We start from the raw sequence: 23,332 nt of genomic DNA, 5'->3' as shown, positions 1-23,332 counted from the left end.
ATATGGTTAATCTAAACATAACGCCCACGTGATTGCAGTGTTTTTTAATATATAGATTACAATCACAACAATTTTAATATAAAACTATTGCAAAAACGTTTATTCGGTCCAGTCTGATCCAATCTGTAAAATTTGGTCTGGATTAGATTTATAATCCAAAATCAGACCAGACCAGACTGAATATTTTGGTCTGAGTTGAAATATCAACCCAAACCTGACCAATCTGAATTTTTGGTTTGGATTGCCAGATTAGAACTGGACCAATTAGAGCTTTACTTGTGAGCTGAGTTTTAGTTCTGCTTCTGATTTTGACCACTTCTTGGTGATCGATTACGACCTTTAGATAGTTGAGGCGAAAAGTACCTAGTCTAAATACCTTCATATTCTTGCAAGTTCAACTTGGTATTCGTGATTTTATTCAAATCTGCCTAATTTTCGTAATATGTAATGAGCTTGTGAGTACTTTTCTCCTGAATCACCTTAAAAACTTTGCATTCCAAATGGGAAATAGGTAATTAGAAAGAATCTGGCAGATATAGCATCGAAGTGGTGATAGTTCCAAGTAAATCTTTCACCACAACCTGAAATCGTTCTCTTTCCTTTCTTTGTTGAAGATTCCAGTTAACAGGATACCATCAGACAAGGAGGCCTCCTAAAGGAGCAGTCTAAACTTCTTGATTCCATAAGTTTATAGCCTATTTGTTGAAGTCAATTGAAATAGTGACTGTAAAATATTTCTTCTGACATTTAGTCTTAAAAGCGATTACATAACCCCATTTCTCTAGATGTTAGAGAAGTTCGAACTGAGCTCAGATGGAAGGGATATTGTATAAAGTAATTTTTCGAACATTATCCTTAAATGCTGGATCATATCCGGTCATTACTAATTGTACAGTCGACCCTCTATAGTCACTGGCCTCAGGACCGTCCAATGCCGCGACTATGTTAGTCTGGCTTATTAGCGAGGTTTTTCTATATAATCACACATATATAAACTTTTAGCATCAGTGTGATTATATAAAAAATTACAAAATCGTTTTAGCTTTATTTTATGATTTATTAAAAAATAAAATTAAAGTCATATAAAGTATAAACAGATCAAGTAACAAAAATTTAAAAGTTAGTTAACAATTTATTATTAACAAAATTATATTATGCATATTAATATAAAGTGATTACTAATTACATTAACCAAATAATGTCTAACTTTTAAAAAACATATCAAGTGTACTTTGTTTTTTTGAATTAAATTCTTGAACTTTAGACACTTTTAGATATTTTTGAAAAATACGTAAATTATTAACATCAAATTCAGGAATAAATGTTTCCAAACCACTATAAACTGCCTCTTTTATTGATATTGAAGGTATTTCATTATCTAAATCATCATCATCTTCACTTTCTTCTTTATTTTCAAGTTGTACCAGGTTGACAATTTGTTCTTCAATAAGGTTTTCTTCAGCTGGAATTTCATGATCAAGTATTTGAAAGTAGTTTCGCACATTATCAGTTTCTGGCAAATTATCAAAAAGATCTTTAATTTCGGTAATATCAGAATCTGGTTTAAAATTTTGCAAATCAAAATTTACATCATCATTATCTATGCAAGATAGAAGTATACCGGTTTTAATTCAACAGTTTCAGATTGTCTTTTGAGTAACATCATTCCATCCATTGGCAATATATTCAATAGCTTCCTTAAGATTTAACTTATTTCTAAATAAAGAATAATTAATATTAGTAATTTTATTATGTATTAATTTCAACGCCCACTTTTTGTAATAAATATTTAAAAATTCTCATTGTATTTTAAATAAATATGAAATTCTTTTAAAATAAAAATAAAAACTACTATAACTTACTTTGTGTAATCTACTCCAGCATCAAATTTGCGAATTAAATGTTTACAATACTCTTTTTTATATTTAGATTTGAAGCTATGGATAATTCTTGCATCCATTGGCTGAAGGTAAGCAGTGGTATTTGGAGGTAAATAAACAAGCTCAATATTAGAAAGCTTTATGTCAGGTTTTTTTTTTGTTTTTTTTATTAACCTTTTTCCTATTTTGAGCTGAATAGAATGATTCTGCCACTATTTCTTCCTCATTATTTTCTTTATTATTAAAATCATCCTCAGTTTCATCAAAAAACTTTGGGTTAAAATGAAAACCCGCATTATCAATAAGAAGCAAAAATAATTATTAAGAATATTAAGCCAATCAACAAATATATCTGATCTCATTCAGGCTTTTGAATTAGCACGGTAGGTTACAGGTAGGGCTGACCTATTGAAATTTTTGAAGCATTGTGGATTGAGTGATTTTCCAATCACAAGAGGACAAAATTTATAAGATCCTGTAGCATTGGTGCAAAATAGAATGTAAACCCGACTTTTATCCTATTAAATCAAAAAAAATATCTTAGTAAAAAAATCAAACCAGTAAAAAATCTCATTTTATTCTTATATAAACAACTTTATAATTTTCTTGTATTATATCAATATAATCTTATCCTACCTTCTTACGACCTGCAATTGCACCTGTGCTAAGTGTTTGATCAGGTTCCATTCAAAAAAAAGTCCTGTTTCATTAGCATTATAAATATCTTCTTCATTATAAGCAGCTAAAAGATTACACAATTTTAATCATTTTTCTGAAAAAGTAGCAAGTGGAGCACTACTAGCTTCTTCCAAAAATCTAATCTTTTGAAGACCATTACGTTTTTTAAACCTATATACCCACCCATTAGTAAACTTTAACTGATTTTCACTAATATTCAACATTTGTGCCAGTTCTAGTCCTTTTTGTTGTAATATTGCATCAGTTAAAGAAAGTCCAGCAGATACTGCTTATGACGTCCAGATTTGCAAAGCTTTATCGAGTTCTGGAAACTGAACAGAATGATAATGAAAAATGTTTGAATTTAAAAGAGTTGTTAACCATTTTTCACGACTTTGCCATATTTTTGTAATGGTTGACCTATCAATATCTAACTTATATTTTGTATTAAAGAACAAAGCAACGTCAGCATGTTTTATATCAGTATTTGCTAACATGTACTTGCATATTTCCTTTTTTATATCAATATTAATAGCAGTTCGTTCTCTTTTTGTTTTTTGTAAACATGTAGGCGGCATTATGCTTTATACTTTTGTAAATGATTTTTGTAAAGAAAAGGAAAGTATAAGATTCATTTTGACATAAAAAATTTTGTAAAAAGAAAGATTTAAAATATGTTGTTTCTCCAAAAAAATTTTTTTGAAGTGTGAGATTTCTTTAAAAAGAATGATTTAATGTGTGAATTTTTGTAAAAAAAGGAATGGTTTAGTGCATAGATTTTTGTAAAAAAGGAATGGTTCATATTAAATGCACAGATTCGATTCGCAAATGTATAATGAATCACGTGATTTAATGTGATTATATATAGAGGGAATTTTATTTATAATAACTAACGATATCGTCCTAAAAATTCATGTGATAGTGATTATACTTATATTTGTGATTATAAAGAAGGTATTTTATTATTTAAAAAATCAGTACCAGTTACCATGTGATTAAAGAGAAGGAAGTGACTATATGTGGGGTGACTATAGAAGGGGTCAACTGTATTTTTTTTGGAGCGTATTATTGTTTCTTCTTACAGTGAGCTTGTATCAGACGTCCGTACGCTTGGTCACGTTATTTTTAGACCTATTACTGAAGGAGTCGGATGTGTCACAGTTGCTGCCTACATCTAAATTTCTGGAGGCCTTTTCTGTAAACATAACAGTGCGTCAGTCCTTTTTCTTTCAGAATATAGGTATGGCTTTGGCGTTTAATTTTGTAGAACTCTGCTTAGAGTTCTTTGTTGAAGATTCAGGTATCATGTCCTCTGATTGGTGTTTGATGTTTTGATCATTCAGTTCCACATCCATTGATTAGTGTTTGACGTTTTCAAAAATTTCCATTTTCATCGACTGTACTTAAAGTTGCCTGCCAAAATTAACCTCTGATTAGAAATAATACACATAAATATACAACCTTCTTAGAAAGTCAACCTAAAATAAAATTACTTACGTCCTCATTATGACCATGTTATTTATATCATAAAAAAGTCCCTTCCAAATATAATTTATAATCTGGCTTCTATACACATATTCAGATGTATCTGGATCGCATGTATCCGAATGGCGTCGAAGATACAATATACTACCAATTATATACTAGTATATTAGTTAAACGAAAATTATAGAATATTTTTAAAGTTTCTTACTATATACTTATTGTATAGTATTTAGGCAATAACTAGGGATGTTAACAGTTTATGATTGGATGGTTTGAACCGCAGTTTGATCATAGGATCGGTTTCGGTTCAGTTCAAACGTTAAACCAAACCGAGACCAAACCGATAGAAACCGGTTTAGTGAACCGGTTTTAGATCAGTTCAATTAACAGTTACGTGTATCTGCACGCGTAACTTTTTACAATAAAAGAATAACGGATTTTACATTCTTACATTTTTTTATATCACCTTGCATTATTACAACTATGTCAGGAGTTTTTGAAAATGACGATAATAATTTATCAGATGATTCTAGCATCTGATGATGAAAGAATTATAAATAAGAAATTGTCGGCAGATGTTTGGGAGTTTTTTCAAAAAATTCAAGATGAGGAAAGTTGGTTAATTACAAACTATAAGTGTATTTTGTGTGCAAAACTTTATTCACCCGGTAATCCAACATCTACACTTCGACGTCATTTAACTAAAAAACATCCATCACATTATAAAAAACCTGAAACCCGCCAAACTACTTTACGTTTTAAACCTTACTCTCCATCAAAATCTAAACCTATTACAGATTCTTTGGTTGATTTTGTTGCAACTGATTTGCAACCTTTTACCATTGTTGAAAATCCTGAATTCAAATTATTAATTAATAAATTGAATCCCCACTATATTTTACCTTGCAGACAAACCTTAAAGGAAAAATTCATAGAAAATTATAAAATGAGAAAAAATGTGTTAATTAATGAAGTCTCACAAATTAACTCAAAAATCTCTTACTACTGATATTTGGACTTCAGAAATCTCAAAAGATTGTTATCTTGGAGTAACAATGCATTATATTAACAACAATTGGGAATTAAAAAATCTCTTACTTGATTTAATTCCTGTAAATGGTTCTCATACAGCTGGGTTAATTACTAGCAAAGCTTTTACAAATTCTCGAAGAGTTTAGTATCAGTAATAATATTCTTGCATTAACTACGTACTAATGGAAGCAAATACGATAGTACGCGTAATCAACTAGCAACTGAATTAGATCAGGAGTTTAATAATATGGCTTTTACTCATTACAGATGTGCTGCACATATTATAAATTTAGCAGTAAAAGCAGAAATGAGTCATGTTGGAAATGAAATCAAAAAACTTCGTCAATTTGTTGTTAAAATCAAGAATTCACCATTATTTTTGGATAAATTATCAGAAATTTGTACCCTTAAAAAAGTTAAATTTCTTAAACCAATTTTAGATATAGACATTCGCTGGAATTCCACATATTTTATGATTAATAGACAAATCTTAATGCAGGGTGTTTCAGAATTACTTGCAACAACAAATGTTGAAGAACTTGGAGATTTATTTCCAACAATATCTGAATGGCGACATATTAAGGTATTTTTTATTTTATAAATTATTATTTATTTTATTTTATAATTATATATTTATTAATTATTATTTTTTTTTTTACAGGAATTAGCAAAGGTATTAGAACCTATGTATGAAGCAACCAATTTATTATCATCATCAAAAAATCCTACACAAGGTGATATAAGATTGGTTTTTAATGGAATGTTTAAAAAATTGGATCATTATCAAAGAGGAAATCACCATACACAAAAGGCAATAGCATCAGCAATTTGTAATAAATTGAAAGCCTATTGGGACAAATATTTGAATCAATCTTCTATTACTTCTTCAATATTAGATCCACGCTACAAAACCACATTATTTAGTCATAATGATATAACTGAAATTATTAGTAAATTACAAGAATTATATTTGTCATATTTACCCTTAAATAATCAAACCATACCATCAGCACCAGCACGATCATCTCGTGATTATTTTCTTAATTTACTTAATCCAAAATATTCGTCAAGAAGTATCGCATGATGAATTAGATCGATACTTAAATTCTCCAGTAGATAGTAATACAGGTTCTTTAATTTGGTGGAAAACTTATGAAAAGGATTACCCAGTACTATCTCAAATAGCTAAGGATTATTTAACAATCCAAGCAACGTCGGTTCCATCAGAAAGGGCATTTTCAATTTCGGGATTAACTATTTCAAAAACTAGAAATAGGTTAGATCCTGAAACGGCAAGGGCAATTATATGCATGAAAAATTGGATATCAGAAAAAGAAAGAATGGAAAATTGAATCAATACTTGCAATATGTCTTTTTTTTTCCTTTTTTTTTACATTATGTGAAATTTTGTTGGTAATTTTTTTTCTTATAATAAAAAATTTTTTGATGATATACGATATATTTAAATTCATGATCTGCATTACACAATTTTGTATAAAATACTATAAATATCCGGTCTAAACTTCGGTCTAAACTTCGGTCCAAACTTCGGTTCAAACTCTGGTTCTAAACCTATAACGGTTCGGTTTTGTACTCAAACCACCAGTTTTTGGACCGAAAACCGGATGGACCGAACCGTTAACATCCCTAGCAATAACATGCTGTTTTCGATTGAGGCCATTTGATTGGCTCAGATTGTGCCACAAAGTGGTACAATATGACCGATTAAATGGTTGAGATCGAAAACAGTAAAGTATTGCCTAAAGACCTATACAATAAGTGTTTTATTATATAGATTCTCACAATCACACTATTAAATCAGTCACGAGTTAATTTATAGTCTATTTGTATAAAAATCTATGTATTTGTAATGATTTAAACAGTATTCATTTATTATATATATCATCAATAAAGCTATTCAATAAATGTAAAAAAATACAGTGTGATCCTATAAGGATATATAATAAAAAGTATTATACACTGATTGTATCCATCGAAGATGATAGTCTCTTTCGAACAGATATAAACTGATTTCAAACGGGCTTTTACAAATGATGCCTTCGACTTTATTTAAGTCAACATAGTATTTGATGGTAGCATTTTTTATACACTCGTTATACTTCTCAAAAGAGATTTTACGTGTTCATCAATCTGGGGAAGCGAATCCGCAATCCCTTTTTCAACCTAAAATAATATTCACGTTAAAATAAAAGTAAAATCAACTAAAAATAAATAAAAAATAATACCTTTTCCCAGTTCGATTCCATTATTGACCACTTTTCATTGGTAAATAAGCGCTTAATTGGACTATGAAATTATCTTCTGGTAAAAATAAAATCCGATATCTTGCAATAGCACATTCACTATTAACAAGCCTTTTGATAGCCGAATTTAATGAAGTCTATTATGAGATAAAGGGTTATTAAATAACAGACAATAATAAAATATGTAAAAGATAGAGATTCGAACTTCAACTGATGACAGCTCCTGGCAATACATGCTATCCGTATCCTGTTTGACAGCAACATCCGCATCTTGTTCATTTTTATCAAGTGAAAGTGGCGTAGTATTTCCAACTTGATATTGCTTCTTTTATTGTTCGCTCCTCATTAAAATCAATTTCTTGCCTTTTTCTTGGAATATAATTGCTTTGATCAGAAGTTGATTCTCTCTAGGTGATATAACAAAGAAATATAGGTTTAAAGTTAGCATTCAAACTTGGAACGAACAGAATAAAAGCATTGATCTTACCTTCAGCAGACCTTTCTATATAATAAGATGAAAGTCTCAATGTATTTAAATCACCAGACTTCTTTAGTAGTTCGGAGCTATTCTTATCAAAAGATCTCTCAAGATTTCGTTGATTTAGCTTCTACAAATGAAATTTAATATTTTCAAATATATATATGGGGCCATATCATGCAAAACCGCAATTACTTACTGCCTCAAACTCCTTGTCCAGTTCCGCAAAAAATTCGACAATATCCTTTCCTTCAAAAGTATCACTGATATTATCGGATATTTTTTTTAACCGTTTCTTTATCCCAGCCTGTACAATAGGTGAATCCATAACCCTCTCGACCGTTCTTGTAAACGCATCCTGGACTTCTTGTTTGCTATCTGATGTGAATACCAATTTATCTTTCAGATAATTAAGACAGTCTAGAACACCCAAGTTCTTAGGATTGGAATCTTACACATAGGTATCCGTATAATAATCAAATTCCATATCTAAAAAGAAGGTTACTGTTAATGGTATTAAACGACATAATTTTAATAGAATAATCTGTTGGACTATTACAATAACAATATATATTCTGGAATAGAGGCCAAGGCTGAGGCACTAAGAACCATTGCAAGCATGTAACGAGTCATAGCGATTTACCCACAGCACTCTAATCCAAGCATCGGCCAAAGGGCTGAACCATATGGGCGTAGGATAATATATTGTCGGTATACTGGAATAGAGGCCCGGGCTGAGACACTAAGAGCCATTACGAACACGTAACAAGTTATAGCGATTTACCCACAGCACTCTAATCCAAACATCGGCCAAAGGGCTGAACCATATGGTCGTAGGATACCATCAACGATCATAAATAGACTGTTGAAAAATACTTAAAATACTTAACTACTTTTGTAAAATTCTTTTTAATTATTTATAGGATAGCGACGCGTTGACGCGTTACAACAAAATGAAAAAATTGGGATCATCGCATAAATATCACATGATAAAACCCACTGTCAGTTAGCACCGATGTCTAGAGCACGGGTGTGATGTGGCTCAGCAAAAACGAGCTGATGATCACTACTATTTTACACAGGTTCATATTTTGCTTCTTTGATTGGGATCGCAAAATTATCGTCTATGGTGAGTAATAAATTACTTATATGATTATATCAAAATTTGCACCGTTTTCTTTCAGTTCAACCATGCCATTCCTAAGATTAAGACTACTAATCAGTTAAGTAAAAAATTAGGACATAATCTAGTTTCTCTGATAGTTATATAGATAATTCCACAACCGCTAAGGTTGAGCTGTTGGAGCCTTGGACAAGAATGAATAACATTACAAATCAATATTTCAGAAAACTCTGTGATTAGAAATCTAATTTATGGCATGAATTTGCGATGGCATATAAACCTTTATTAACTAGTAATAAAACACACACATCATGCAATAAGCGAAAAATTTTATTTTATAAAGAAGCTGGCTCAGCTAAACTAACATATCAGTATCATATGACAGCATGTAGTAATTTTCTCTTGATTTTTTAGGCTACTAGTAACATACAGTAATACGCTTCATTATTCCCTATCCTCAAACATTTCTGCAATTGCTCGTTTAACATAAAAGAAATCCAAAACAATCGGATTTGGAAGAATATTTCGAGGAATTTGTATATTAGATTTTAAACCATGATATAGACAGTCCAGTTGAATATCGATCAGAAACGCACCAGGTTGCATAGTTAATGGTGGATGCAGGCCGAAATCAAACTATAATCAAAAATATATAAAATTTCAATATATCAATAAGAAAAATCACCGTAATTTATTATTACCTTATCCCTTGCTGGAAACAAATTTCTTGTTACTCTGTCTGAAACGCAGTAGTGCCATACCTGCAATGGGCTAAAATCTTTAGAATGTGGTATAAATGGCTAGATTGCCATACTATATAAAAATAACTTACCTTCATGCAAATAGGCCTATCACCTGCGGGGACAGGGTCGATTTTAACAACTATAGCATCGTGAGCACGATTAGGTTTAAGCCAGTAATTTTTTACTTTTTCCAATACATGTTCTACGGACTCTGTATACGCAACCTCTACAACAATATTTGGCCAAGGGCAATCCTGAAAATAAAAATGTATTACATGAAACCAGGATTGAAAAGTCCAAAACCAATGGCAAGATGAAACGTACGAGTCCATCACTCCCATGTGGAGAAACTACGAGTGGTTTTTTTGGTCTAAATGACTCATCGGCTTCTTTCCCTGACCACCAGCACGAGTTCCTTTAAATGGTCAAAATTATTATGATGTTATAGACCAAAAAGTTAATAAATAATATTTACTGGTTGATCCTAGACTGTAGATCTGGGCATTGGTCCCTTTAACAGGTCTAACGGCATCCATTAATTCTTCAGTTATCGCACCAATGCAGATTTCGTGCGGTTCCGACGGCAACTCGTAGATTATAACATCACCATTGGTCCACTCCCAACAACCGTGGACATTAAACTCTTCTACACGACGTTCATACTCATTTAAAGTAACTCCAACAGCAAGTTTATATGGGAGCCTTGATAATAAACGACAAAAATTAGTAACTAGTTTATAAATATCAATCCAGTATCAGAAACAAAACTTACGTCACTTTATCCCATTCTGCTTTTGAGCTAAGTTCCCCCTTATCCCACCACAGATTCCGATAATAGTTACAATTTGGCATTCGTTCTGGAACCGCATCAGTACTGTCCCTAAGAATCTCCGGAAAGTTAGCGAAAAAAATAAGTTGCACATATCTAGTTGCACATATCTACTTACACAGTGCTTGCACTTGTCCTTGTCGCAAAACTACCAAAACTGGTATTTGCAGAACCGGTATAAATTGACATTTTGATGTTTTAGGAAAGATGTGAAAAAAAAAAAAGATTATCTTAAATCAGAATTAACTAGTGTAACTGTGTAACTGATTAAATTTTGCGTCACAATTATCACATGACATCATGACAAAATTAAATAATTGCGGGAAAACAAATATTTTATGCTTTTATCCGGGAAACATAGACTGGCATATAGGCGCAGTGAAATTCCGGTCAATACATGTGACACCCCACTGATATGGTAAATGTGAAGATACTTAGCATGATACATTCGTGAAGCCTGTAATTTAAATGTAAATTTACATGTATTATAATGTTACTGATTACAGTCGGACCTCGATGTACCGATATTCTATGTACCGATAATTGCCTGTACCAATAAATTTTTGTTGTCACATTTCACAATTAATAAAAAAACCTCGTTGTACCGATATCGTATATAATTTCGCGATGTAACATTGTAACATGTACCGATACTCACCCCTTGTCCCTTTATAGTAGTCTATAGTAAGGTATACCGAATTACCGATATTTTAGGTTACACTGATTTAATTCAGGTCAGCATTATAAACTTGGCCTGAATTAATAAGAGGATTTCCATCATTCCATCCAAGTAATTAGATTTTTTAGCTCTTGTTTCAACACAAAATGTGAACAACTTTTGTTTTATGAAATGTATGTTAATGAGAAGCTATAATTTAATCTTTAAATAAACTCAGAGTTTGCATAATGCCGCCAAGAATTAGACTTTGGCCTGCATTATGATTCACTATGTAATGATAATTCGATGTAATGATATATTTTACCCAAACCAGCAGCATTGGTATATCAAGATCCAACTGTACAAGAGATTGAACCTTTTAGATGCTTGATTAATGAATTCCTTAACTTTTTGTATCCTTTCTGGAATAACAATTTCCAGATCTTGATCATAATATACCTCAATAAGGAAAATTCCGTTGTCTAGGCAAATACATCTTTTTTGCCAATCATAATTAACAATATTTTTGAGTTTTTTGACATCTTTATACCAGCTAGTGCTATAAAACCAATGCTGAGCCCTTTGCATCTCTGATGCAATTCAATATTTTTGGAAGAAGGCATCAAGCTCTCTAATCCATTCAAGAAAGAAGGGTGACATTATTCAATCATAGGTTTCTCATTAAGAATTTCCTTAGCTATCTGAATACATTTAGTCTGGAATTTGTGATTTTTCTTAAATTCCAGTTTCTTTTCATATTCTTTTATAATTGATTATTCTTCATTTACATTCTGAGCCTTAATCTCAAGAATTAAAGCCTCAATACTTTCAAGATGGTCTGGGTATTGTGAACTAAGATGTTTTAATTTTATACACAGGTCAAAAAATGTCAAATCAGATATCAATCAGTCATCAATCAGGTACCCAGTTGATGGTTGATTAGTACCTGATCTGTTCAATCAGATACCAATCAGGCTGCCTGATTGATGGTCAATTTCTGCCAAAATCTGATACCAATAAGGTTGCTTGCCGAAACCTAGGGGTTTAGACAAGATGGCGTTTTGCCGAAAAGTGAAATTCTGCTGAAACTATATTAAAGTTATATTAAAAAACTGGCAAAACTTTGGAGAAAGGCGAAACTGCTGAAACTTATTATAAATGCCGAAACTGCCAAAATTCTGCTGAAACTATAATAAATCTATAGTAAAATTTTGACGAAACTAATCGTAGGATTTTAAAGAGGTTTAGATAAGCAACCTTAGATACCAATCAACTATCAATTGGGTACCTGATTGATGACTGATTGGTATCAGATTTTGGTCAATTTGATGGTCAATCGATGGTTATTTTATGGTCAATTTTATGGTCTATCGATGTCAATTTTATGATCAATCAATGGTCATTTTATGGTTAATTTTGTGGTCAATCGATGGTCATTTTATGGTTAATTTGATGGTTAATTGATGGTTATTTTATGGTTATTTTATGGTTAATTTGATGGTCAATTGATGGTTATTTTATGGTTATTTTATGGTTATTTTATGATCAATTGAATGGTTATTTTATGGTTATTTTATGGTCAATTTAATGGTCATTTGATGGTCATTTGATGACCGATTGATAATTGAATGATGGCAATTGATAAATTTTTATTAACCATAATAAAATTTATTACAATATATATAAAATTACTTTATTTATAATTTATAATATTATTTAAAAACATTCATAATTTTTTTAAAGAACAAATAGAATTAAAAATATTTCATATTATACAAAATAAAAACTATCAAACATGCTGCCTACTCAGAGTGTTCTGTAATTAGAAATTAGTAATATTTGGAAAATATAAAAAGTTACTAGTAATATAAAGAGTTAGTAATATTTGGAAAAATATAAAAAATTACAATATAAAGAGTTAGTAATCCTAGTTGAAAAAGGAATATTTGGCCTTAGTAAAATTTGGCCTATATTCAACTAAAATCAAAAATTCGACCATGATCTACAATTAGATATTAGTTGAATAATTGCACTAATTAAACATCACGAATTACGCGTATTTAAAGTTTAAAAAAGGATATTCTTTTTTAAACTCCCTTTCCCCTTCCACTTTCCCTCCTTTTGTTCGTTCTCCCTTTTTCTTTCGTCCTTCTCTTTCTCTTTCGTTCTTTCCTTTTCTCACATCCTTTTTTGCCTCTTTTTTTTGAAAGTAATATAAGATTCATTTCAAAACTTACATATTTTTTTTTTGATTTTTTTTTTAATTTATCTTTTTAATTTTAATTAAGAAATGAACTAATGTTTTTTTTCGTTATTTTTTTAATAGAACGTGTAAGAGGACGCTGGCTTGTTCACAAAACTGGACTTTAAGAAGACTCTACCTACTATTAAGATAGGTCACCCTGTAGCCTAAGGTAAAGTTTACATATAAAACTCTTTGAAGATCTTATTATAAAAGAAAATTTTATGTTACATTGTTATGATTTTTTCCTTTTTGGTCAATTAACCAATAGAATTTAAGCAAATCCTAAGGTAAGGTTTCATATGAAAGTGAAATTTCTACTAGTAACATATCTTAGTAGTAGGCGGGGTTCTACTTTAAGGTAAAAACAGGAAAAGGAAAGGAGAAAGGAGAAAAACTAAGATTCATAAGTAGTAAGTAATATGAATCTTGGTTTTATTTTTTTTTTAATATTATTAATGGTTACTAATAACCATTTTTTTTCTTTATTTTTTAGATTCGGGTGCCAAATTGGTGTTCCTAAAATGAAACTCCCAAAGATAAAAATTCATAAGTATAAATCTTTATAAATTTTTTTTGTTTTTTTATTACGAATGGTTACTAATAACCGTTCTTTTCTTTATTTTTTAGGTTCAATGAGCTTCCGTATAGAAAAACTAAAATTCGTAAATAAGTATGAATCTTGGTTTAATTTGTTTTCTTTTTTTTTAATATTACGAACAGTTACTAATAACCATTCTTTCTTTTTTTTAGATTCAGGTGAAATTTTCATGTTCTGAAGAATGGAAAAACTAAGGTTTAATTTTTTAATTTTTTTTTTTAATATTAATAAACGGTTACTAATAACCGTTCTTTCTTTTTTTAAGTTCAGGCGAGCTTCTGTGTGAAAAAACCAAAAACATACTAATTTAAAAATAATTGTCCAAAATTTGAATTTGTAAATCCAGTACAAGATCTATTAAATCTTGAATCAATACCACCATCTGCTAAATGTCGAATTGCAAATAAAGTATTGTAACGCTTTAATAAATCCAAATCTATGTTTTTGCAATTAGTTTTTGGTACCATCCTCTTAAAAATATGATGGACCATTTCTTTTATACCAACTTGGGTATTAATAAGTGTTCCAAAGGTTTTAGCATGCATCAAAAGATGCATATTAACATGTATGTTTGGTAAATTAACAAAATTTACAAAAACCTATAAAAAGTAAAATATTGTTAATTATTTGAAATTATTTCACATTTCAATATCAAATTTGTAACTATACCTTTAAAAGGATTGAAAATTCTTCTTCAAGACATTGTTGCAATTCCTTATAGCTATCTGATGTAAATTTCTTGTTAAAAACTGCTTTCATAGTTTTTGCAACATATATCCAACAAAATATAATAATTTTTGGAACTGATTTAACTTGAAATGCATCAATTCTTTGTTGAATCATGGCTGTTTCATTACGTTTGATACTTGATTCTTTTAAAAACTGGTTTAATAAAAATGGCATAATCATAGCTAATCTAAGTAAATCAGACATCATAAAACTATTGTAGTGAGTAATCGGATTTGGTCATAATTTCAATATCAAATTTGTAACTATACCTTTAAAAGGATTGAAAATTCTTCTTCAAGACATTGTTGCAATTCCTTATAGCTATCTGATGTAAATTTCTTGTTAAAAACTGCTTTCATAGTTTTTGCAACATATATCCAACAAAATATAATAATTTTTGGAACTGATTTAACTTGAAATGCATCAATTCTTTGTTGAATCATGGCTGTTTCATTACGTTTGATACTTGATTCTTTTAAAAACTGGTTTAATAAAAATGGCATAATCATAGCTAATCTAAGTAAATCAGACATCATAAAACTATTGTAGTGAGTAATCGGATTTGGTAAGCGGTACCACCTTTTTGGGATTTCAAAATTTTTCCAAATTTTGATAAAATTATCTTCTCCTTCTCATGAAAATAATTCATAAGTTAATTTTAGTAGCCGTCCAATCTTGCCTGCAGTCACATGATAAACATCCTGCAGCGTCTGTAAATGTCTTTCCCTTTTTAATTTATCTAAAATACTAGGTAATGATTGTAAACCATATTCTATACAAAGTTGATTTCTTCTTGGCATTATAATCTCATGAGAAATTTTTAAAATTTCTTCATCTGTAATATGATGATAATGTAATATTGTTACGATATTCTGATTGTGAGCACTCAATGATTCTTTAGTAATTTTACAAGTATGACAACCTTTATTTGCATTATGTCTAAATTTATTTTTTAAAAAATTTTAATAGTTGTCATAAAATTATATTATTATATTATTAGCTAAGTTGAAAAAATACCTTAGTACTCCTGTCATATCGTTACCTTGAGGTAAATCTGCCGTAACAATACCTAAACTAGCAATTATCTATGCATCTTGTCCTTGGACAGTCATCACCTTTCCTTTCTCTAATTCCTTTATTTCTGAAATAAATGGTATCATAAATTTGTCAAATTTTCCTTCAAATGGGATAAACCCAATAACAAAATGGTTCTTTATTAGCTTTCTTTGATGTGCTGGCATATTTCCAAACTGTACATAAACACCACCTAGAGAATGGTATACATTTCTAAATGTACTAAAATTATCATAATAAAGATCTAAAAACAGCTTATAAATAAACTGGCATAGATGATGATGGTGGATTTCTGATAGAAATGTAATCAGATGGATGTAGGTATCTATGAAATTCAATAGGAATTTCTCAGTTTAGAGTAACTCAATTTAATTATTTGTTAATAAAGTATAATATTAATAAAAGGTAATAGGTTCGCCTTAAACTTTAATTAATGTTCGCTTAATTAAATTTAATTGAATAAAAATGATAATTATAAGATGAATTAAATATACATTTTCATAAGAAGAATTATTGAAGTTTTGAAGTTGAAATAAATAGAATACTTTGTAGTGAGAGCTATCGAAGTTTGAAATTGAAGTTAAAGTAAATAAATCATGAGGAAAATTTAGAGAAGTTGAATTTATTTTATATTGTTTGATGTTTTGTATTACTAACGTGATTTATTTATGTAAACCAAGAATGTTGTTTAATTATTATATTGTTTGTTGTTCATAATTGTTTGTTCGTTTATTTATTCATTTGATCATCCATGAGAATGCCGATTTGATATAGCAACTCTTTATATTGATGAAAGAGGGAATCAGGGGATCTCAGTGAATTGAATGGTAGTAAGATCGTCTTTCTAGAATCAATATTGGCAGAATTATTACACATAAACCATTAATATTTTTTTAATTTCAGAAATTAATTGAGTGATTGGATTTCAATGTATTTTATACCATTAGAATCGTCTCATCAAGACGAATCAAATGGTAATAAGATCATCTCTCTACGATTAATATTGGTGGAGCTATAATACAATAAAGTTGTAAGTATAATTCTGGTCAAAATTATGTTAATTTTTGGCCGGAATTATGATATACAAATACCCGGGGGTCTAGAATAAGAAACCTTGAACTGGTGGTCTAGGATACTAAGGATGTTCTAAATATAAACAGTGAAACTCGGACAGGGGTGTGACAATGTGATAAATAAAACAGATCACGTGATCGAAGAATTTTCTGGGTGCTGTTGGTGTTTAGGGTCGGTTTTTCTCTAATCAGCTCCCTTTTTTAATACTAGTTAGGACCTGTCTTTATAAGTCTAGGTGAAGTTCTATATTGTACATCAATTTTTACTTTGTTATCCTATGATTTTCAATTTATTTTATTACTAAAAGAGTGGTGAACCCAGACTATTACAAATATAAGAAGAAAGAGTTCGAAAAGACTTAAAACTAATATATGTGTATAGATCGTTGTTTGTCATCCCCTACGGGACCTCACTCTTCGATCTATGATTTTCAATGCAGTCAGCCATAAAATAAATAATAATGACCCAAATGGCACGTGACCAGTCATTGATTTATTGGACGTTGCACAATGACAGTCATAAATATTATCACTTGACGTGTGTAATTTTTTTTTACGTATTACGTACATAGCTTTTTATTTTACTCTATATAAAATGTTCGTGTAAAAATTAAAAAACAAATAGTTATTCTACTCGGATAGAATTATTGAAAATGTTATAATTACGAAAAACAAATGTAACATAGAAATAATCTAAAATCGTGATAAAGCATATTTAATCACTATCTGACAAGTATAAATTCTCTGTTTTTCCACTTTCTTCGCTTTCTTCGCTTTCTTCGGGAGTAAAAGTAGTTGATATATTATTGTTTTCAGGACCAATAGAATTAAGTTCTGAAATTACTTGGTGAATATTCGGTCTATTATCTGGTTCGTGTTTCCAACATTCTAATAAAATAACGTAAAAATAGATTGTGAAAAAATATTACGTAAAAGTATTATACTCTATTTTATACTTACTTTGATATAATTCAACAAATATAGCATTCGTGTCTTGTATAGGTTTTTCTCTTAAACCATTAAGGATATGTAACCTAAGAGCGTGATCGACTCCCGACTTATATCTAAAAGGTGATTTTCGACTTGTTAACTCCCAAAATAATACGCCCAAGCTGTATATATCGGATTTTTCTGTTATACGATATGAATTATTCTCATTATTCTCAAAAAATTTAGGGTCCATATAAGGTATTACGCCATGTGCTCCAGGGTTATCATCTGATTCTTTTAGACATGAACACCCAAAATCTGCTAATTTTATTGAATCTTTGTGTATTAAGATATTGTTGGGGTGCTAAAAAGATATGTTAATCAGTGGACAAGTTCCGCTATATAATTTAAACCAATAGGTAATTTAAAGCAATAGGGAATGCACTTACAAGATCACCATGTATGATTTCTTTAACATCGTGTAACCATAAAATCGCACTTGCAATCTCTTTAGCAAATCTTAATTGGTTCTCCCAATTAAAAGGTACAGTATTGTTCCTTAAATAATTTCTTAATGTCCCACCTTCCGCATACTCGAGAACAAGCGAATATTTTTCTTTACCTAAATAAAAAATATGTCAATGAAATGAAAAATTATCATAAATTTTCATAATTGTTTGTTTTACCGTCTAATGTTGTAACTCCGTATAATCGAATAATATTTTGATGACCATCAGCCATTCTCGTTAAATAAACCTAGAAGGAAAATAGTCTGTAAATAATATGTAAGTTATAATAAATAACTTTATCGGTGACGAACCTCTTTATTATCGACAAATTTTTTAATTACATATATTGTTGACGTATTCTTCCAATTCGCGGCATAAACACCTTCGGAGCCGATATTCTTGATATGAATAAGATCTTGAGAGCCATAGCGGATAATTGTTTTGAACTTCAATAATTTATTCAACTCAATCGTATAATACTACGCCCATTACACCAATATGCATTATTGATGCGCAGATGGATTCCGAATTTGGTAATTTTAACAAAGCAGAATATTTTTACATGGTAAATTTTTTTTAGGGGTAAAAAAAAAACCATTTTGATATAAATATCGGCTTGATCTTAATCTTGGTTCTGTTTTCCCAGTTCTGTTTAAATTTTATCAACTGATAAATTTTTGAGTTTCTGGTAACCAAATGACGGAGTTAGTTTACATATTTTTTTACTTATTTCGGTGTTAAATAATATTTTCGTTTTAAAAAAAAACTGTACCTTTGCAATAATACAATAAAGGGCCGGGATTATTTAGTAATAAAAAGCGTATATATTTTTTAACTTTTTTGTGCAAACTCCGGGTTAAAGTGACATATAAGTAATATTTCCACAATTATATTTAAACAATAAACTATTGGCTAGGTATAGAATTTTCTCGGTTTTTTTTTTGAATTGTAGAAGGTAAATTATAACAGATGGTCCAACTCAATAGAAATGACGAAAGAAATGTTGTTCAACGAGAAAATATCGAAAAAACGAGAAATCATTTTCCGTCACAATATGCAGCACTTGTCTGACTGTGTAATACCCCTGCATCTAATGCTGTAACGTATTATACATTATTTGTACTACAATATCTATCTTGAGTCCGTTTCTGAAAAATTGAGAATTTATGTAAAAAAAATACATGTAATTTAGGCCGGAATTAGATAAATCTTTAAGTCTTGGCCGGAATTATCATCCAAAATTTTTGCTCGCTCTTTTGGTCAAAATTTTGGCCAAAATTAATGGTAATTCTGGCCATGTATTTTATTTTATGTATTATTTTTTGTCCCCCCCCGGGACCCCCTATGTTATGCTAAACAAAGAATTGGCTTGGAGCGGCCTAATTTATATAAATATAAAATTAAATGTAGTATAAATAATAAAAATTCTTATTGCCATTCAATGGATGGAAATTAACAAGGGCTTAATACATAATACGATTGGCCGTATTTGGAATTTATTAAATTTTTAATAATGTCTATTCTCGGAATAGTACTCCAAAATTAGCGTATAATTTTTATTTTATATAAAGCTTTACCGAATATTTCCGAGTTCTTTAAATTTGCTAAGTGTCCCATACATTATGAAATCAGCTGTAATGTTAAACTTTTTTTTTTTTTGACATCCTATTAGAATAATAAATCAGTCAATTATCTGATTTCAGCTTTATCATTTAGCTACTTTAATAGTGATCATATTAAATTTCCTGATAATTAATTTATTTTTTTAAGATAGATCTGATCGTGTTTTTTTGTGTAATTTGTGTAAAAAACAAAACTTTACCCGGGCCTCAGATCTTTATTTCCTTACTGCTAACCTGAGCTATTCTTTTCTTTTACATTTGGTAAGCAAATGACATTCGCCTACTAATACATTGTAGAAATAAACCTAATATGGATATTTCTTTTTTATATATAAAATAAAGTGTTATATATTTATAATGCTATTAGGCTAGGGATGGTTAGGTCGGTCCTGGTCCGGTCCTGGTCCTGGGACCTATAAGTCCTATTGAACGGACCTGCGGAGTGCGGACCAGGTCCTGTTAGGACCAGTCCTGGACCTGGTCCCTGGTCCTGGTCCTGATTAAGTTATTTATAGATTTTATGAATTTAGTAATAACTAAATATAAAAAAAGAGAGTTGCGATATTGGGATTCACTTTTTTATATTGATTTTATATAAAAAAAAGTGAGTTGCGGTATCGCGATTCACTTTTTTATATTGATTTTATATAAAAAAAGTGAGTTGCGGTATCGCGATTCACCTTTTTATATGATTTAATATAAAAATGTGGATCGCAATATCGCAACTCATTTTTTATATGATTTTAATAATATAAAAATTGTATTGCAATATTGCAATGCACTTTTTTATAATTTATAATTACTTAAAATCAAATTTACAGCAAATTATACATATATAATTTAAACATATGGATCTCTTATAACCTTATTGGCTAGGACTTTTTAGGACCTGGTCCGCTTCTGGTCCAAAATTTGGACCTAAAGATCTGCAGACCAGGTCCTAGGACCAAGTCTTTAGTCCAGGACCTAGGACTTTACCATCCCTATATTAGGCGGAATAAATACTGTAATACAAAAACTCAAAAGCTTTACAAAAAGTAAAGAACTCAAGATATAATAAATGAGAGTCTTCCAATAAATTATTTATAGACAGAATTCTATTAAGAGAATTAAGAAATTTCGTCGATTAAAAAAAGGTTTAATATTTTATATGAAAATGGTTAAGATTTTACAATTCTACAATCCCAAAAAGAATCGCTTAAAAATATATAATATTCTGATAAATACACATGAAATAAAATATACATCTATCAATTAAAAGAGAAAGCTCGAATTCCAATTATTCTAATTACTCTAATTAATTAAAAAATTTTTTTAAAGTCTGGTGATTAAAATGATATTATAAGAGTTTATCAAAAAAAAGTTTTATTTGAAGAAACAATTAATTATGTATAAATAAGATATCTTTCAACTTCGTATCACATTCAAATTTATTACCGATTTTAGCGCAGCAAGCAAACGAGCCATCGTTTTGAATAGAACATTTCTGAGAACAACATGCTTCCGGATTCTTAATATCGCATGTTCCACCAGGAAGTGTACAAACAGGAGTTGAAGTAGTGCATACGGTGGTTGTAGGTGTAATGGTAACAATTTTTTTGTTGCGTTTAAAATTACAATCTTGTTCTTGTCTTTTTTGATGTTTCTTCTTTCCTTGATGAATTTGTTGAGGTGTGGGAGTGGATGAGCAGGTTGTACTGATAGTTATTGTATCAGAGCTAGTTTTAGTAATAGTGCAGGGTTTGCGAGCATCAACAGTTATAGTTGATGCTAAGAAAAGAGTGATTAAGAATAATACAAGAGTTTGTCTATACATTATTATAAAAATTTAATTTTAAGGAAATGAGTCCAAAAAAAAATTGTATCGATTTTATATATAGGAAAAATTAAACTCATTAATCATATGTTATTTTATGACAAATTTAAACAAAGCAAACTAAACAAAAAAATTTTACTCAATATAGAAAAAGATCATTGGTTCAATGCATGCGTGTACCGTACACATGTACAGTACAATTAATATCGAATACAAGGAACATAAAGAATTTTTTTGTTTTTTTTGCTGATTAATAAATAAAGAAATTTATTTAATTAGTATTATAATTATAATACTTATTTAATGGAATAATCCCTATTATGTTATACAATATTTAATTTAATTGGTTTTTATATTATTGAAAAAAAAATTGTCTTTATTGTTCAGTAGATCAAGGTTTTATTAATAGATATTTTTATCCAGTATTATATATATACATATATAACTATATACGTTAATATATTAAAGCAAATTAAACAAAGATTATTGTAAATAACGAAAGCGTTCCGAGAGATATATTACATCGTGTATCCAAATCATTACCTTCATAATGAGATTGTGAATTAAACTAAAGAAATCAGAGATTTTTTCATCTGATTTATATAATTATATAAAAAAATGAAGTACTGACTTATTTTTTCTTGAAACTATTGATTCATATTTTATTGTTTTGAACACCATTCTAAATATAAGGCTGAATAAAGTGAAATGTACCATAATATACAGTATATATGACGTATTTTTCGAAGGGAGGTTAAAATGCCTATCCGTCCAATTGAATCAAAAGTAGTAGTACTATGCGGTTGAAAAGGGAAAATGCAGTATTTGAGTAACGCATATATATGCGAGCTTAATAAAATCGATAAACATTTTGGTTCAACAAAAGTATTGGACCCTGAAGGAGATAGAAAAACTATAAAGCAAATAGCTTTATATTTTTGAATTGAAAGCTGAGCATCAATTGTTATGGGTTGCGACTTGTAATTGGAACTATTGTGCCTCCGTTGATGAGCATATAATCTTAATTTGGGATAATATAGATACTTGCGTTCCTCTTCGGATTCAACGTCTGTTGCACTTTTAGCTCCAGCTCCTCGGTCTCAGATGCAAGTGTTGTGATATCATCTTTCCGCATTTTTGCATTTGCAAATTTTTACATGTGATTTTTTTATGCGCATCGTGCAATGAATATTTGATCGGAATTCTAATAGCCTTGATTTAGTTAATTAAAGCCTTGTTAGAAGAAATATTTTAATATTTAGAGTTAGTCATGATTTGCAATCTTTGACATTAAATCTTTAAATGGAATAATCCTTATTATAACATCTTATTCAACATGTTATTCTTGCGAAAAATTTTATTGCACGCATTAATTCCATTAATTGATATTTATTCTTGAACTTTAGTTCATTACTTGAATTATCAATTATCGTTCTGTTCTGAAAGTATAACCTAAAGAAAGATTTATTTATTTATTTTTTTTTTAAAAAAAAAATTCTTTGCTTGTTCGTCCTTTCTTCTCCTCTTTTAATAACGATAAGGTTTAAAAGGGTACAATATATTTAA

General features: G+C 29.7%; 6 protein-coding genes across 6 annotated transcripts; all 6 read right to left on the bottom strand.

Moving 5' to 3' along the window:
* Nucleotides 1-7,729: 7,729 nt before the first annotated feature.
* Nucleotides 7,730-8,570, bottom strand: OCT59_022235 (uncharacterized protein; the record flags this gene model as incomplete). The annotated part of the gene is made up of 6 exons (XM_025314261.2): nt 7,730-7,746; nt 7,827-7,947; nt 8,017-8,195; nt 8,273-8,306; nt 8,377-8,392; nt 8,461-8,570. The coding sequence occupies 6 exons, from the start codon at nt 8,568-8,570 to the stop codon at nt 7,730-7,732; spliced, it is 477 nt and encodes a 158-aa protein (XP_025185688.2).
* Nucleotides 8,571-9,178: 608 nt separating this feature from the next.
* OCT59_022234 (uncharacterized protein) lies at nt 9,179-10,701 on the bottom strand (the record flags this gene model as incomplete). Its single annotated transcript, XM_066144690.1, has 8 exons — nt 9,179-9,576; nt 9,642-9,701; nt 9,773-9,937; nt 10,008-10,033; nt 10,084-10,098; nt 10,159-10,385; nt 10,456-10,563; nt 10,631-10,701. 8 exons carry the CDS (start codon nt 10,699-10,701, stop codon nt 9,385-9,387), a joined length of 864 nt encoding a protein of 287 aa, XP_066006126.1. The 3' UTR covers nt 9,179-9,384.
* A 3,975-nt stretch (nt 10,702-14,676) lies between these two features.
* OCT59_022233 (uncharacterized protein) lies at nt 14,677-15,275 on the bottom strand (the record flags this gene model as incomplete). Its single annotated transcript, XM_066144689.1, has 2 exons — nt 14,677-14,895; nt 15,012-15,275. The coding sequence occupies 2 exons, from the start codon at nt 15,273-15,275 to the stop codon at nt 14,677-14,679; spliced, it is 483 nt and encodes a 160-aa protein (XP_066006125.1).
* A 99-nt stretch (nt 15,276-15,374) lies between these two features.
* Nucleotides 15,375-15,776, bottom strand: OCT59_022232 (uncharacterized protein; the record flags this gene model as incomplete). The annotated part of the gene is made up of 2 exons (XM_066144688.1): nt 15,375-15,681; nt 15,760-15,776. 2 exons carry the CDS (start codon nt 15,774-15,776, stop codon nt 15,375-15,377), a joined length of 324 nt encoding a protein of 107 aa, XP_066006124.1.
* Nucleotides 15,777-17,454: 1,678 nt separating this feature from the next.
* Nucleotides 17,455-18,926, bottom strand: OCT59_022231 (uncharacterized protein; the record flags this gene model as incomplete). Its single annotated transcript, XM_066144687.1, has 6 exons — nt 17,455-17,777; nt 17,850-18,183; nt 18,269-18,441; nt 18,506-18,575; nt 18,640-18,774; nt 18,924-18,926. The coding sequence occupies 6 exons, from the start codon at nt 18,924-18,926 to the stop codon at nt 17,605-17,607; spliced, it is 888 nt and encodes a 295-aa protein (XP_066006123.1). The 3' UTR covers nt 17,455-17,604.
* Nucleotides 18,927-21,040: 2,114 nt separating this feature from the next.
* On the bottom strand, nt 21,041-21,794 carry OCT59_022230 (uncharacterized protein). Its single transcript, XM_025314259.2, has one exon. It carries the CDS (start codon nt 21,764-21,766, stop codon nt 21,332-21,334), a length of 435 nt encoding a protein of 144 aa, XP_025185684.1. The 5' UTR covers nt 21,767-21,794; the 3' UTR covers nt 21,041-21,331.
* Between the last annotated feature and the right edge of the window lie 1,538 nt (nt 21,795-23,332).

Source organism: Rhizophagus irregularis, chromosome 31 (genome assembly GCF_026210795.1).
Source record: "Rhizophagus irregularis chromosome 31, complete sequence".
Classification (NCBI taxonomy): Eukaryota; Fungi; Glomeromycota; class Glomeromycetes; order Glomerales; family Glomeraceae; genus Rhizophagus; species Rhizophagus irregularis.
Note: the sequence above shows the minus strand (reverse complement) of the source record. Positions and strands in the feature narration are given on the sequence as shown.